Raw genomic sequence first — 16402 nt, forward strand, 5'->3', positions numbered from 1 at the left:
TCAACTCGTATCTGTGTGTCCTGATTTCACAAAACAAACATCCACTGTAACCTCTGGCATCCTCTCAGTAAACACCCGCTTTTGATGCCACAAAACGGATGTACTGAGAACATCGTATGCCATTTTTCACTGCTGACAAGTTCTCACAAGGCCCAAGACTTTAAATTGTGATGACGCTTTCCTCAGCTTCAAGAGAGTCGGAGGTGTCCTGCTAACAGTTTAACAAACATCTCTTTTATAGAGGTGTTTTTTGGGGAAAATGCTCTTTCGACCATAAGAGAATATTTGTGCTGTGATACTGCGAGTGGCCAGGGTATCCAGGTCTTCTTATACCCTTTACTCATGGTGTTTCATCTCGTTGGTTTGGCAGCTTTACTGCTCTGGTTTATCTGCACAACTTACAGGGTCACAGTGCATCGGTGTTGTTTTCTCTGCTGCACCTAAGTGCTGGTTGAAAGCCTCTGCAGGTGGGATCTGACCCAGAGCCAGCCAAAGTGAAAGGCAACACACAGACTGCAACAACTTTCACCACGGCTGCCTCATTTTTCTGCAAACTAAAACTTAGTTCAGCAGAATAATTTAAAGATTACAGAACAGAGACCAAAAGAAGCAGTTTATGTGGGACGACTTCTTCATGTCCACAGACCCCCAATGTGAGATGATTTTGTCCTGAAGAATACCCTCTGTGTAATTCTTTATTTTTAGGGTTTGAAGATAAAATAGTCTTCAAAGTCAATAAATGATCAAACTTCCCAAAAAATTGAGAAAAGGTAAAAATAAAATCCCTCTTTTTAGCTGGGGACTTCCTGTAAGGACCCCAGTTTAAAAAAAACACTGATGTACAGAAATGGATGGTTCATGTTCATCTTGCTTCAATACAATTCAAACCTGATAATAAACAGCAGATATGTGAACGTGCAGACACACAACTGTCTGATAACACACACATGTGCTGCCACCAACTGGTAACATTGCAAACTGCTTCCTTAGTGAACTTTTCTTATCAAATGTGTTGTTGAACAAAACCTGAGTGAACTTTACCTACAATTTATTTTAACCCTCCACCTTCCTGATCCAGTAGTTTGTGTTTAAAATAAAATCATCATTGTCTTTTTTATAACCTGAGTTAACTTGGAGGATTTCTTGAACTGACAACGAACCAGTCAATCAATCAAATCAAAGCCTTTGATTATTTTATTTGTTTTTCACAAGAGGACTGCAGCATGAAGAGATTTCACAAAATCCAACAAATTCAAACATGTACAGGTGAAGAAATGACAGAAATAACCTAAAGCAAGCAGTAAAAGCTCAATACATCCTGTTCTCTATTGCACAGGGGAGACCTACATGTAGTGAGGATGTTTATTTTGTTAATGAAACCCACAGTACCGACCACAAACTGCCGCCATGGAAACGACCATCGAAGAGACAAGAGGAGCTGAGAGACTCACTCCAGAATCACTGAGCAGGGAGTAAAACGCTGCCTCCTGACAGACACTTCATGGTTAATGAATCTGGACTCAGCTGCACACATGAGCGCAGAAAAATCCAGCAAACACACAAACATGTAGTAATAACATGTACAGTACAAAGGTAATAAAAAATAATAATAAAGCAACAGGAGAAAGTTCGGAGAGACTTCAAAACAAAGTACTTGAGTTAAAGTTGTTGATCTGCCTCCACAATCTTCACACTCCTCACTTCCTTTCTGGGAATCAGACGTCGCAGGGAGTGGATGGAAAAGTAAACACAGCCGAGGGAGGGGCACGTGTGTGTGTGTGTGTGTGTGTGTGTGTGTGTGTGTGTGTGTGTGTGTGTGTGTGTGTGTGATACATGCAGGTAATGTGTTTGTGTGTGGGGGAAGCGCTGAGGTGGCACACGGAGGTTAAAAGTCCAAACCACCCCAACGAAGGAAACACCAACTGTCGGAGCGATGTCAACAACAGGATGACTTCCAGGGTCCGTTTCTATGACAACACAATACAAGTGTGTCTCAATAACACCTCAACATGAGCACTGTCTCATAAATATATGTACATTTTTTCTGTCGGAAACATTTGGTGCACAGTGGATCTTTATTTAGAAGAACTCATGAAATTTAAAAATCAAGTTTGTTTGGAATAAATAAAAGGATGAGACAAAGAAACAAAGACAACAGCATCAGTGACACATCCACAGCTGGACTGACGGGTGATACATGAACCAAAAAATGACACAACCTTTTGTCCCGAGCATCTACTTTTCATCAGAGAAAGTGAAGAGGATCATTCGAGGATCACTTATGTACCAAGCCCACAGGGACAGAGGAGTGCCATGTAGCGTTTGTCAATGATTGACTTATATTCAAAACTGCGAGTGACTTGATGACCCTTTCTGGATGCCATCCTCCCTCACCCGCCTCAAATCAGCATGCAAAAACACTTCACATTTGAACCTTTAGATCAAATATATATTTTATGATCCACCAATAATCACATCAGCTTATGATTTTTGCTCTCATTCCCAGGGGTGCAGCTTGGGAAAGAAGGTAATGCTGATGTTTTAAGAGGCGGGGAAACAAAACTCCCAGTGCACCACTCCCAAACTACAACTATGAGTTTGAGAAAACTGTCTGGAGCTACTTGAAAATAATTGGTTCACAGCGATATTGTTTGACTACAGTAGAGACAGATTCGTCACGTCTGACTCGACTTGTTATTCAGAGTCTTAAAGTTTTATCTTCAGCCAATCTGAAATCAGATGCTCTCCTTCAGCTGGACGATAATCTAAAAACAGAAATGTTCCTGACGAGGTTCTCTCCTCTTCCTTTACTGTGTTCATACAGTCGTTTGAAGAAAACCTCACACAGGACACGCGTATCAGTAACTGTTTCATAAAAGCCAGAAAACGCTGAACATCTCAGCTTCTGCTCTGCTGTCCTTCCACCAGTGGCTCTTTCATCGCTCAGTGCTCCGTCTCCTCCATCACCTCCATCACCACAGTTCTGGGTCCTGTCAGGATCAGGTGGCTGACGGTCCGGTAGTCCAGATTCAGAACGTTGAGCCCGTTGACCGAAACCACGAACTGGCAAACCTGTAAGTGAAGAAGAGACGGGAAGCAGTGAGAGATCCAGAAATTCAGTGGTGGTACGGAACGAGATTTATGGGAAGCAGGTTTCAAACTTCATGAGCAGACAGATAGATAGTTTCATGAGGTTTTACACACAAATGATTCAGAAAACTCTGCTTAATGAGTGAAACAGTGTCTGGGTGTTTCAGTAGTGCATCAAAGTCCAACAAAAACTGTTTTCTCTTAGTCTCAAATATCCTCTAGATCAATTTCAGTAACATATTTAGTCCAAAACACAGTATTCAGTCCTACATGGTGGCAAAATGAAATGGCCAACAGATGTCATTATTCCTCTAGACCAGGTAGATCCTGAGATGGCAGCCCTACGCCCGCCCTACAGCCTACAACAGCCAATGACTGATCGTGTAGACAAGTCATCCGCTCTCTCTTCTTTCTCCTCTCTCCTGAGCCACTTGCACACCAGCCTCCGGATGACTGCTGCATCACGTAGCCAATGAAATTTCAAAATCAAAACTCACTGACTACATTTCCCATGATGCCTACCTTCATCCCAGCTGCAGCAGCCGGGCCACAGGGCTCCACAGCCTGGATGTGACACGGCCTGTTCCCCCTCACCACGAACCCCCAACCTACTGCATCGCCCACAATCTGGAGACACACACAGAGATCATACAGTCAGTCAGTCAGACAGACAGTCAGTCAGTCAGACAGTCAGTCAGTCAGTCAGACATTCTTCTTAAATCTAAAACACCCTACAAACACTTCCTCTACTGATTCCAGCGGGGAAACAGTTAATAGTTGGTGCAGCAGTGAAATAAATGCAAATAAAAGACAGAAAGAAAGAAAACTTACTCAAATACTTTGTGTTGAGAAACACTTCAGATATAAAACGTTTGACTACTTTTATTTGTCATGTCTTAAATACATTTTTGCTGATAATACATACTCTTACTTAAAGGAGTATTTTCAGTGTGGTTTTAGTACTTTCGCTCCACTAAAGGACATAAATCCGTCCTCCACCGCTGTTGTTGAATAAACGATGTTGAGGTTAAACTTTAATGCGCCTCGTGGAGACAGTTCACCTCCTTTTTGTTCTTGAGAAGTGTTTACACTCCTCTTGACTCTGTTAACAGTGCAAAGAGGTTCAGCTGTGGACGTACTGTAAATGTTTTCTTGATGTAGGGTCCTCCTGGTCTTTGCAGCTCCTCTGTGCTCACCGGTCTCTTCAAGACTAAATATTAAAACAAAAGACAAAATGCAAAAAATAAGTAGTTAAACTAAGAATGAATTACCTGACGGAGAAGATATCTTTATGTATTTAAATGTCTCCCTCCCTGTCCAGACATTTGTGTCCTACCTGACTTTGGGTTGGACAGCATCGGCGAGGAGGAGGAGTTGTCTTCAGGCAGGCCGACTCCTCTCCTGCTGTACCTGCTGCCGTCACTGCAGCTCCTCAGCCGGCCTCCTCCCCGACCTCCTGCGGCCGACTTCACCTCCTTGGAAGGAGCCACTGACGGAGAGAGAGGACAGTGGTTGTGTTTGCTGATGTGATTATCAGGTGCAGAGCTCCGTGACAGTAATCAGCATCAAAACTGACCCAGATTTGCGTTTAACTTCCTTAATTCAGCTTCCAACAAGTCTGTTCAAACACGCCTCGATAACAGGCGGCGCTTCCTTAAACAGCAGAGATAAGGAAGACACACAGAGGTCACAGTGGCGGCTCACACTGCTCCTGTCTACAGCAGTGATCTTAACAAGTGCTCATCATCTTTTACTTGGATTCATTATATCTGTTTATTATCATAACTATTTTGTGTTGTTGCCTTTTTCCTCATCTCTTTTGACTACTTGTTCACAGTGTACGTGAGGGTGATGTCCCTCTTTTATCCTATTATACTGTATTCCTGAATCTCCTGATTTTACTTTGTCCGTCAAAGCAAGTGCTACGTGTTAATAAATGTATAATCATTGTTCAGGCCCCTCATGGAGACTCAGCCTGAACATAACCACAACTACTGCTTTCCTAATCCCAACTCTGACTATAACCTGATCCTGACCTTAACCACTGACCCCAACATCGGCTGTTATCCAAAATGCACCAGCCTTCCCAAAATAACTGAGTCTGAACAGTGCTCCTGTCAGAAACACACACACACCTGAATCTCCACAGGCAGACCTGAGTTCATATCTCCAGTGTAAACACAAACACGAGCGATAAGATGATTATATTTGATTTCGACATCAGTAAATGTTAACATCTTCAGCTGCTTCTGGGAAACGAACAGCAGCTCGTATCATCAGTCCGTCTGCAGCGCTGCAGAGGGACGCAACAGTCCCAAGAAACATCACGTCGATCCTAACAAAGTCTGGACGCGGTGTAAAACAAATAAAACAGAATGTGATGATAACAACTGATAACAGAACAAAGAAAAAATGTTAAATGTTTTACCAGAAACTTCATCGATTTTCATAAATATGTGCTCATTCTGAATTGTTTATCAGCTGACTTTCACATCTGGAGACATTTCCAGCTGTTCTTGTCACGTCAAAACCGTCTATTTTTCACAGGAAGTCGGACCGTCCCCAACCGTGATTGTGGCGACCAAAACAGGCATTTTGAGCCAAACTGTTGTTTTTTGCAGGAGAAGAATAGAAAATTAAACCTAAACAAATGTAAAGTTGCAGAATAAAGAAACGTTCAGTTAACTTATGAGTAGTTTTGCAAAATCGTACTTAGCTAACAATTATTCTGGCGATCGAGTTGCTTTTTTGTCTCATCACCAGCTCTGTCTCTACCTGAGCAGTCAGAGACCACTGATCAACACTGGTCTCTTCTGTTGACAGTTGATCAACCTATGTCTCATTCAGATTCACTGAGTTTGTATTTATTTGATGCAGTGGACGTGTGTGTGTGTGTGTCGTGTTGTGTTATCGTCTCTCCACACACACTTTTATGTGGCTCACATTATAACAGAATGACACAGTGACTCAGAGACCTCACACACACCCAGATAATAAAATGATAATAAAATGATAACGTTCATTTTGTTTACTGTCGGATGAAACATGTCTCGGCCTTTGTCTCATCGTAAAAATAAAACACTTCCTATTCGGGATAATAATTAATCCACTGCTTCCTCTCGTAGCCGTGATGACTGAACCTGCTCAAACATTATCAACATAACTGCTTAAAAAATGTCAACAATATCGAATGATTCTCTGATAACTGTGTTCAAATTTGTATATACAATAATTATATAGTAATTATAGGTGTTTTACACTGATTATTATTTCTGCATCAAATAAATAATGTACATTTTAGTCGACGACACTCATCTTACATTTCTAAAAATAAGAACAGGAACTTTCATTTTTCATTTTTCATTTTAGTTTCTTTGACTTTCACACAAAGTATTTATATTTTAATTTGAAAAGAAATTCTACATTTAAAATGTAAAGTTAACTTTCAGCAAAAGCATGTGGCTGTGTCTCTGGTGCTTTCTTCTTCTGACCAACAAACACATCATGTTGTGTTCTCTGGAAGTTTCACCGGGCACAGTACAGCATGTTTCTGCTCACCATGAACACGCTGAAACTTCACTTTTTGTTATGTTGGATGTCTCAACGTCTCGTTAAAAATAACCAGCGGTTTTATCCCTCACAAATATTGAAATGGCGTCTCCATCACCTCCATCCTCTCACCTCCCTGTACGACAGTGAGCTCATATCCATCTAATGTCAACATTATGTGACAATTATTCTAGAAATGTCAATTTTTTACATATGAAACATATCAAATATGAATGTATCTGTGGGGCTTCTGGAGACTTGGATTGTTCTTCTGTTTTAAATCAAGTCTCCAGCTGCTTCAGTTGTTCAGCAGAATGCTGCAACTCTGTTTTACCGTCAAGCTCCAGAAATGATTTGTGGACTTCACCTGACTTTACATCAGCGTGGAGATAAAGACTGAATTTTAACTTTTAGGTGAGATTTTTGAGACTAAATTCAAATCACATTTAACTTTTTGACTCTGACCCCTGAGTTCTTTCTGGTGATGTTGATAATCTGCATTGAAGCGTTTCTAGCGTTCAGGATGTAAACTGAGGCAGTTTCTTTCTTACCTGCTGTTCGAGGTCCCATCTCTCCTCAGTCGCTTATCCAGTCACTAAGAGAAGAAAAGCTGCTGAGGTTGAATCCTTTAACTGCTCATATAAACAGACAGACAGACAGACTCTGTCCCTCTGACAGCTACTGTACCAAAGTTTCCTTAATCAGCTGCTCAGTTAAATCTGTCTCTGTGTGTGTTTACAGATCTGAAAGCGAGCGTAGTTGTCCGGTTAGAAAAAAGAAAAGGTGAGTGTGTGAGCTAAATATTAAACCCCTGAACAAACAGAGTGACCCTCAGCAGGAGGGAGGAGGAGACACATGTCAAACAGATTTCTTTCTTCTCTTAAATAGCCAAGTAACACCAACAATACGCCACAATCTATACACCACTGTTTAAAAGAAGAATGAAAAAAGTGTTTCAAAGCTCGAGTCCTGAACTGAAGAACTGAGCTTTAATTTTTTATAACTGACAGACAGCTCTTGCTTTCATGGTCAAACTGAAAGATGCATAACAACGGTGCGTAATGAGGACTAAAAGTTCAAGCAGTCTTCCAGGTTGTTCGACTTGCGAAACCATTTCCTCACCTTCAACTCTGAGGCGAGACAATGAGCTGTATGTTTGATGATGTTTCTATTTTTAACATCTGAACCAGAACTGACTGTTCCTGACGAGGCTGAATCATATCAATAATATCTGTGTTTGACATTTTACTCCATGGAGCTACAGTTTGTGATAAGACGGAGGATTTCTCCATAAAAATCTTGCATTGAGCAACCAAATGTTTGAATACCAGGCGGACGTGTGAAGTCTGAAGGAGAGCTGTTGGGCATGAATGTACCTGAGCTGCAGCCTGGTTGCCATGCAGACTGTAGGAGGCTGCAGCTGGAGAGGAAAAGGAAACACAAAGATCGTTTCTGCTCTGATGGGCGAAGAGAAAGAGCAGCAGAGATTTCCATCAGTCGATACAGTGCAGATAGAAGTACGTCTTTTTTAAAAGCCTCACGTTCGATCAGAAAGTTCCAGCTGTTAAGGAAAGGTGTTCAAATAAGAAGAGAGGACTTCAGGTGTGTCTATCCATGCTGTTCACTGTTTATTTGAATATATCTCCAGTGTTTTGATGCATGTCAGCTGAGTTATTTGGACGACGTGGCTGAGAAGGACAACAACAACAACAACAACAGCACGCAGAGTAAACACACTGCTGATGGATCCACATTCTGTTCTGTCTGCAGGAGGAACATTCCTGACTGGTTACATCAGAGCTGATCAGGGATCAATCAGTGCTGCTGTTTCAGTTCCTGATCATGAGTCAGGCTGCCAGCACGGCTTCTTCAAACTGAAGATAACAGCACAGAGATACAGGCGACGACAACAAGACGGAGAAACACAGAAGATCCAGGAACCAAAACAACAACAACAAAGAACCAGAACAGTTCTTAGTTCTCAGCTGCAAGAAGTTACAGCTATACATTGTTCAGCACTGAGCGTCTGTGTTCACATATCAGGAGTCTTTAACATGAGAGCGTTTGGGTCCTGATCTATTCGACCAACAGACCCAAACTAAAACAAACTTCAAAGTCTCTTCACCTTTGACACAGTGATCCCAGAGCTCTGAAGGTCCCGTGACACACCAGCTCCTCACAGTCACCTCGTATATTTGTTTACTTGCCTCTTAGAGGGAATTAAATTCATTCAGGAGGAGCAGTTATAAACTGTATGACTTTATAACAGGTGCTGCGATTATTGTCATCCATAAACTGAATGTGTCACTGTCAGGAGGTGACATCGTTCCTGCTTGGACGCCGCTGCTGCTCAAACTTTTCACATGATTCACATTCAAGACTTCGCTCAGATTTTGTGTTTTCTTGTCATTAAATAAAAATAAATGATCCTCCTGTCCAACTGTCCTGCTATAAACATTTCACTGAGCGACACAGCCCAGTGGTGGAATAAAAACACCCAGCAAACTATTTACTGTCTGACCATTTACAAACAAGGCTCCAGTTTGGCACTATGGCCGTTGTGTCCTGGTTTTTGGAGCCAGAAGTGACCATATTTGGACAAGAAGGCGGAGACAGGGAGGACATCCTGATCTGACCTGACAGATATCCACGCTCTAAAACATACACACTGCTGTATCGTCTATTTTTGAAGAAGATTATAAACGCTTTATGAAACTGTTGACTGAGGTCATAAATCAGGTGAGACGGGTCATTAATTACCAGATTAATTGGTTTATCACCTGCTGATATAAAGTACACTGCGGTGAACTGAGCTTCTGCACATGGAAACTGAATGTGGAAAGCAAACATTTACAGATATCATGTTGGAAACATCACATTGAACGCTGTCCTCCCTCAGTGCCCTTGAGCAAACCATGTTATAAACCTTCCACTAGAGCTGCTAGTTCAACAAGATATTTTCCAACAGTGGCTCGCGGTTGAAGTCTGAGTGATTGTGAGGATTTGCTCGGACATTTTTATTCATTGATCACGCATCATGTTTCTCGGCTTGATGGCGTCTCATTGATTTCTTGGATCAATAAGCTCACCGGCAGCAGGACTGTGAGCAGCACAGTCAATACACACAGTGTTAAACCGAACCTTCAACATGACGTCTATATTTCATCATTGATTGGGTTTGTTTGTTTGATACACCTGGACGTCTCCAGTGCTGCATCACTCACATATGAAGTTATAAGTTATAGTAATTTAAAGACATATACGTCCTCTGAGAGCTTCACAGTCCTGCTTTAAACTTCATGTGCATCTCGTTCCTGACTCTTCTTCTGCAGCTCTCACTTCCTGTTAACTGTAACAGGGAAGATGCTGCCCTCTGCTGGAGAAAAGCTGCTGACACATTCAATGTTGAGAGTTTGTCTTTCCTCACAAACTTCTTGTTCCTCAGTCAGTTTGTCTTCTAGACCTTTAGTCCAAATGTAAATGTGGCCCCAGAATTAAAAAAGCAACTGTGAACTCCCTGGATGGAGAGAGATCACCGGCCACTGCAGAGACAAACAACAGACACTAGAGGAGGAAGTCTGGAAGACAGACAGACAGAAAACATATCATAACATCACTGATCATATATTAACAACTAGTCAGTTTGTTGTTACGGTTTAGTACTGGAGGTTACCAACAGGGAGCGCCAGTGTTCAGGTGGTCAAATGTCCTTTTTGTGCCCCAGAAAACAGTTTATCAACTGTACTGTCAGTGTTTGTGACTGTGAGGTCAGCCCACCTACTGTACCCTGATGGACCGAGATAAGATTCACCACAAAGGATTCATCTGAGACAGAAACATTTTGCTTAATAGATAAAGTTGAATGTCACAAGAAAACCTGCTCCACAGGGCCAACTGGAAGCATGAAGGTCAAGAACAACTTCATCCAGCCTTTCTCGAACCAGAGACTTCTTTTTAAAGGCAGACAGTGTTTGCAGCAACAGATTTAACGTCCTGCGTCACCCATCTGTTCCCTCCATTAAGGACAAGAGACACGAGGAATCAAAACAGTGATAAGACGTAACACAACACACCAGAAACCTTGACGGAGAGTCTCCTCAGTCCCTCTGCGAAGAGACAAGAGAGAGATTCTCCACCCAACATGATATCCGTGACGACTTTCCTCCTTTCTCCTCTCGACTTCTGGAGTTTCAGCCCAATCACCAGAATAAATACAAGACATGAAGCATTTTACATCCTTGTTACGTTTATATGAGATGATTATTATGCCAGAAGGAAGAGACCACAGTTCGAGACTGCGTTTCAACGTTTGTAAGCAGAAAAGCACCAGATATTTTAAATGAGATGTCGGGACATTTATCTGCTGTTGGAAGCCGGACATGAGCTTTTCCCGATAGTAACCAACTTTTCTTCATGTTGCCACTCATGTTTGTTTAGGTTTAATTTTCTATTTCTCTCTTGTCACAACGTTGTGTTTATGCTCTGGTTAGGTTTAGGAAGACATCATGGTTTGGATTAAAATGCCTGTCGGTCAGCGCTCTAACGGATGGACTTGATCCAACTTCCCTGTGTTTTGGTCGCCACAAAAACACCTGCGAGTGTCTCCCAAAGTATTGAGACTACCTGCATTGTTGATTCCCAAACCAGGTCAGCTTCAGACAAAAACAAATGGAAAGAAATGAGAGTACTTCTTCTTTTAGTGTTGAGTAAAAATCAAGACAAACAATCTCAAATTAAAAACCAGATTTTGTAGAAAAGCTCATCGGGTGCACAAACGTTTCACTGTGTGGGAGATTAATGTTAATTGAGACATGTGAACACTGGAACACGCTGTCCATGTGTGTGTGTGTGTGTGTGTGTGTGTGTGAGAGTGTGTATGAGTGTGGGTGTGTGTGTGTGTGTGTGAGTGTGGGTGTGTGTTTGAGACAAATATTAACTTTGTCCAAAGTACATTACGGCTCCTGAATTACGATGCACAAATGTCAGCAGAGTTAATGTACTTGAGCGTTATCCTACTCTGAACTTCAAACTCTCTGCAGGAGAGTATGTGTGTGATACATCTGGAGCAGCAATCAGCGTCATTAAAGGCACATTTCACTGCAGAATTATGCATTTATCAGGTTGTGTGTGAGAGAATCTGACGGAAACAGTTCACTGGTGAAGGCAGGAGCAAAAAGCAGAGTGAATAATGGACGAACGTTCATCAGAAGTGTGAAGATGAAGCGATGACATGTTGCTCTGTCTGCTTCTCACTGCTCGTGACTTCTTTAAGTTTCTACACCGTTTACTTTTGAATCAGAGACACAGCAGTTATTTTCAACACATCTTCTGATCCGATGATTCAACTTTGGTTTGAACCAAAATGGGTTTCAAGAGAACTGCCTTAAAAGTGCCGTAACTGTGAGAAGAAAAGGAGGAACCAGACGGTTTCATTTCACAAGACTGCCTGGAAATACAGCGCTAGATACGCTGGAAAAGGGAAGGCACTTAAAAAGTCTCCCTCTGAAGGACATTTGTGGTCAAAGCTAACTGAAGCTCACGTCATATTAATATAATTCAAAGACTATTAAAGTTAAAGGTAGAGTCAGTAGGATTTGTCCCAGCTGTTCCTGAACGCACCACAAAGATAGTTGATAGTTGAGTCTCATTCCCAGGACGTCAAATAGCCACATGTTGGGTTGGTAAAGCGTCCCGAGCAGCAACAAAGAGAGAAGATAAGAAACTCTCTGCAGATACGAGACACTAACACGCCTTTTCTCCCCATTCCAGCCTCCCTCTCTGTCTGTCCACGTCTTTTACGTCTTTTACGTCTTTGTGTCGTCTCGCTGCGTCTGCCGTGCGTGATGTGCTCTGATAGGTCGACATCAGTCTTGTGATGTTGGGAAGGCGCCGTGCGATGACGCCAAATAACAATAATCCATAATTCCCCTCAAATGCAACAAACTAAAGTGAATGTGAGGAGGAGAAAGTTCAGATGTTTGTGTTCAGATGTAGAGAGGGAAAGTCTCAGAGATACTCAGGTACAGTACAGACACCTGAAACATCTGCTGAAGTAACTAACCACCTCTGAGCATCTATCACAGGATAACTTCAACCAATCAGATCGACAGTAGGAGAGCGCTACCACCGGCAGAGCCAGATGGTAAATCAAACTCTTACTGAAGTCAGTTGAGAGATGAGCGAAAACATCAAAACAAGACTCTTGCTCGTCTTTCATCGATGTATCCGATGCTAAAGCAGTCACGCTAACATCTTGAGGAGCAGGTTTGTTTCAGTTTGTTGTTGGTTCAGTACAAAACTCTGCACATGTAAGCACTCAGCATCCGCCTGTCTGTTATTACATCACTGTTGTTTCTGCTTTTTTACAGTCTTTCATGGTTGAATCAGAAAATAACAAACTGCACGATGAGCCGACGAAGGGACTTTCATCTGGAGACGGACAGATCAACGCAAAACGTTTGTGGTTTTGTCAGTGACACTGATGAGTTGGCACAATCCGTTCAGTGATCAGTGTTAAAATGTGTTCCTCAGTGAGCTCCTGGTTCAGGGAAGTGCACGCTGGGCACACGTTGTACTTCAAACCAATAAAACTACATCAGAGAACGACTTGTTTGTATCCTCATAAAAACTAAGTGAAGATGTATTTCCCCCCCCAGGCAACTGGCAGCCGATAGGACGGCTGCTTCAGGATTTCCAAAACCACCTCTTGCCAACTTTCAGTCGGCCAAAAACTGAGCTGTTGTGATGTCAGTCTGGTCTGGAGGCTTAGAGTCTGTGTAAGCTCATCCTCAGGCTGAAGCTTGACTTTGCTCAGTGTCGGGGCTTTGATCAAACATCGAACACAACCAAAACACAGTAACATGGCTCCATTCAGCCCCTCAAGTCTCCTGAATCCCTGAGATCTGCTAAGCTAAAAGCATTAGCTCGCTTAACCTGCACGTCTGGACACTTGGATTACACCAGACGAGCTGTATGGAGCCATTGTATGTTTTTTTATATTCTAAAACAAGTCGCCATCTACGTCAGTTGTTTAGGAGGATGATGAAACTTCACCCTAACTTACAAGCCAACAAGTCTGCCAAACAGCAGGCTGCAGTTCAAGTCCACTGGATATTTTTAAGGACCCGTGGGGACATATCAAGCTGTTGGGGCTTGGACCGTCTCCAAAAACAGATATTTTAAGCCAAACATTGATGTTTTTCTAACAATAACCAAGTGGTTTTTCTGCCTGAACCTAACCAGAGCATAAGCACAGCATTGTGACAAGGGGAGAAATAGAAAATTCAACCTCATCTGACTCATCTGGGTTTGCAGAGATGCACTCAGCTCACATTTATTCTGGTGATCCTGTTGGACTTTCCATCGACGAGGAGCTGAGTGGATAATGACTGTATTTAAATGTTGGGGTGAAGTTATCCCTTAAAGAGTGAAGCTGTTGATGAGCGCCTCCCGGAGCGTACCTGTCCACAGAGTCCCGGAGCGTACCTGTCCACAGAGGCCCGGAGCGTACCTGTCCACAGAGGCCAGGTGCGCTGAAACTCAAGCCGCAGCCTGACCTCCTGCCAGGATCAGTCGGCTAAGCACGGCCTCAGGTGCTGGGGGACACACTGGCCAATCAGATTGTTTTGTGGCTTATGCAAGGTAATCTGTGCCAGGGGCAGTGTGTGTGTGTGTGTGTGTGTGTGTGTGTGTGTGTGTGTGTGTGTGCGCACAGCTCAGCCCAACGAATCTCTTGAAATCTTTTGTATTTTGTGTTCATGCCTCTGAATCTCTCTGCGTCCTCTGTGTGTGTGCCCTTACATATGTGAATGTTTATATACGTGTGTGGTCTTTGTAAGACGAGGATGTTTCCCCCGAGGTGATGGATGTACAGATCACTTTCAAAGCTCAGAGATTTGTCCGCTCCCCCCCCCACCCCCCATGAACAAAATGTTCCCGGCAGAGCGCAGCCTTTCAGAAAAACCCTGATGTGTTTTGATAGCAGCACTGAGAGAAGAAGTTGTGGCTTTCTGCGGTATTCACCCAAATCACAGAGAAGACAAACATAAAGCGAGGACTGATAGCTGCCTCGCAGAGAGCTCTCGCTGATGTATTTATCTGCTGCAGAGACAACTTTGAACAGGAGAGCTCTGCTCGCAGCGGGACGTCTTTGTCTCGGTGTTGACAGAGGAAAACAGTGAGATGTTCACATGTCTCTCACAGCTCCGCTGGCTGAGAGCTCGCAGCAGGCTGCAGGTATCGTTCACCTCGGAGAAGTTACGGAGCGTGTTTATTGATTTCACGACCTGCTAACCTGCAGCTCGACCTTTTTTTCTTCGTTCCATTTCCGCTTATGTCTCTGAACTTCCTGTCCCACGACATAGCACAACAAAGTCACCAGAATAAATGCTGTGTTTCTGCAAAACCACAGATAAGCTGACGTTTCTTTATGTTGCTACTTTATGTTTGTTTGAGTCGAACGTCACAACGCTGTGCTTCTGCTCCAGCCGGGTTAAGGCACAAAAACCACCTGGTTAGGTTTAGGAAAACATCACGGTTTGGCTGAAGATGCCTCTGTTGTCACCACACACATGGCTGGAGACGGCCAGACTTCCCCTGAAAAATATCTGGTTTTGGTTTCTGAAAACAAGACTGGAAATGTCCCCAGGACCAGGATGTAATGTGAGCAGTTAATGTTTCTGCAGAGCACAGGTACTCTCAAGGTTGATATTTGTACCAAACGTGTTGTATCAGGTTCACAATGTATGATTATTAGCTGACTTTCACATCAGAGGGTGGAGGAGACAGTGGTGTTATTACAGCCACCGAGGCTGGAGAGCTGGATCTTTTTCATCATGGTTTGGCTGGAAAGGCCTCTTCTTGGTCTCCGAGAACACGACTGGAAATGTCCCAAAGTCTCCTTGAAGACACAAATATGGCTGGAAATGTCCTCAGCTGCCGTGAGAATATCCAGTGGTGTTACATTTACAAATGCTGCAAACTCGAAACTGCAGTCCGAGTCTCACTGCTGGATATTTTTAAGGACATCTGGAGACATTTCCAGCTGTTTTTGTGGCGACGAAACCGGCTATTTTTCAAGGGTTAGTGAGACCATCTCCATCTGTGATTGTAACGACCAACGCTTTAACTTTAAGTCAAACCATGAGGCCTTCCTGACTCGAACCACGTGGTTTTTGTGCCTAAACCCAAACCGAGGACGAGCACAGCGCTGTGACGAGAGAGAAACAGAAAATTCAACGTAAAGTAAACGTCCAGTTTTATTATTTCTAATCTTTGGTTTTGCAGGAAAACTACTTAGCCAGCATTTATTCTGGTGATTGGGTTTAAAAATTTCCTTCGGCTCGTTTGTTTTTCTGCCGTGTCAGTTAAAGTATTTCATCAGTGAGCGTATAGGCCCGGTTCTGTCAGCGCTGACTCACAATGTTGCTGCAACTTTCCTCTGAAAAAAAATCAAAACAGTTTTTGTGATGAAATGTTCTGACATCTTTGCTCAATATCAGACGTGTGTGCAGAGTTTCAGGTTTGTATTTCACTCATAAACAGACAAAACCTTAATAACAGTCAGAGGTCAGGTCCACTGTGTGTCCACAGCAAGTCTCCCCAAAATGCTCCTTTAAGACTGAACATTGGACATTATACAACCCCTCTTCTCCCTCAGAGTGCCCCTCTCTCTCTCTCTCTCCCTCTCTCCCTCTCTCTCTCTCCCTCTCTCCCTCTCCCTCTCTCTCTCTCCCTCTCTCTCTGGGTGAGCGGTTCAGTGCTG

General features: G+C 43.0%; 1 protein-coding gene across 1 annotated transcript; it reads right to left on the minus strand.

Moving 5' to 3' along the window:
- Positions 1-2698: 2698 nt before the first annotated feature.
- LOC311272771 (DEP domain-containing mTOR-interacting protein-like) lies at positions 2699-7357 on the minus strand. Its single transcript, XM_084379422.1, has 5 exons — positions 7191-7357; positions 4427-4579; positions 4230-4300; positions 3613-3717; positions 2699-3072 (listed from the first exon to the last, which is right to left on the minus strand). The coding sequence occupies exons 1-5, from the start codon at positions 7207-7209 to the stop codon at positions 2944-2946; spliced, it is 477 nt and encodes a 158-aa protein (XP_084235548.1). The 5' UTR covers positions 7210-7357; the 3' UTR covers positions 2699-2943.
- Between the last annotated feature and the right edge of the window lie 9045 nt (positions 7358-16402).

The sequence above is a fragment of the Pagrus pagrus genome, assembly GCF_965226575.1.
Source record: "Pagrus pagrus genome assembly, chromosome: 17".
Lineage (NCBI taxonomy): Eukaryota > Metazoa > Chordata > Actinopteri > Spariformes > Sparidae > Pagrus > Pagrus pagrus.

What these genes read in the sequence shown, in the direction of transcription:
- LOC311272771 (XM_084379422.1), bottom strand. An exon ending in ACATCAAGAAAACATTTACA is followed by an intron (nt 3,718 to 4,229) that starts GTACGTCCACAG and finishes GTGTGTCTCCAG; the next exon opens with ATTGTGGGCGATGCAGTAGG. An exon ending in CTGCTGCAGCTGGGATGAAG is followed by an intron (nt 3,073 to 3,612) that starts GTAGGCATCATG and finishes CTTCACTTACAG; the next exon opens with GTTTGCCAGTTCGTGGTTTC.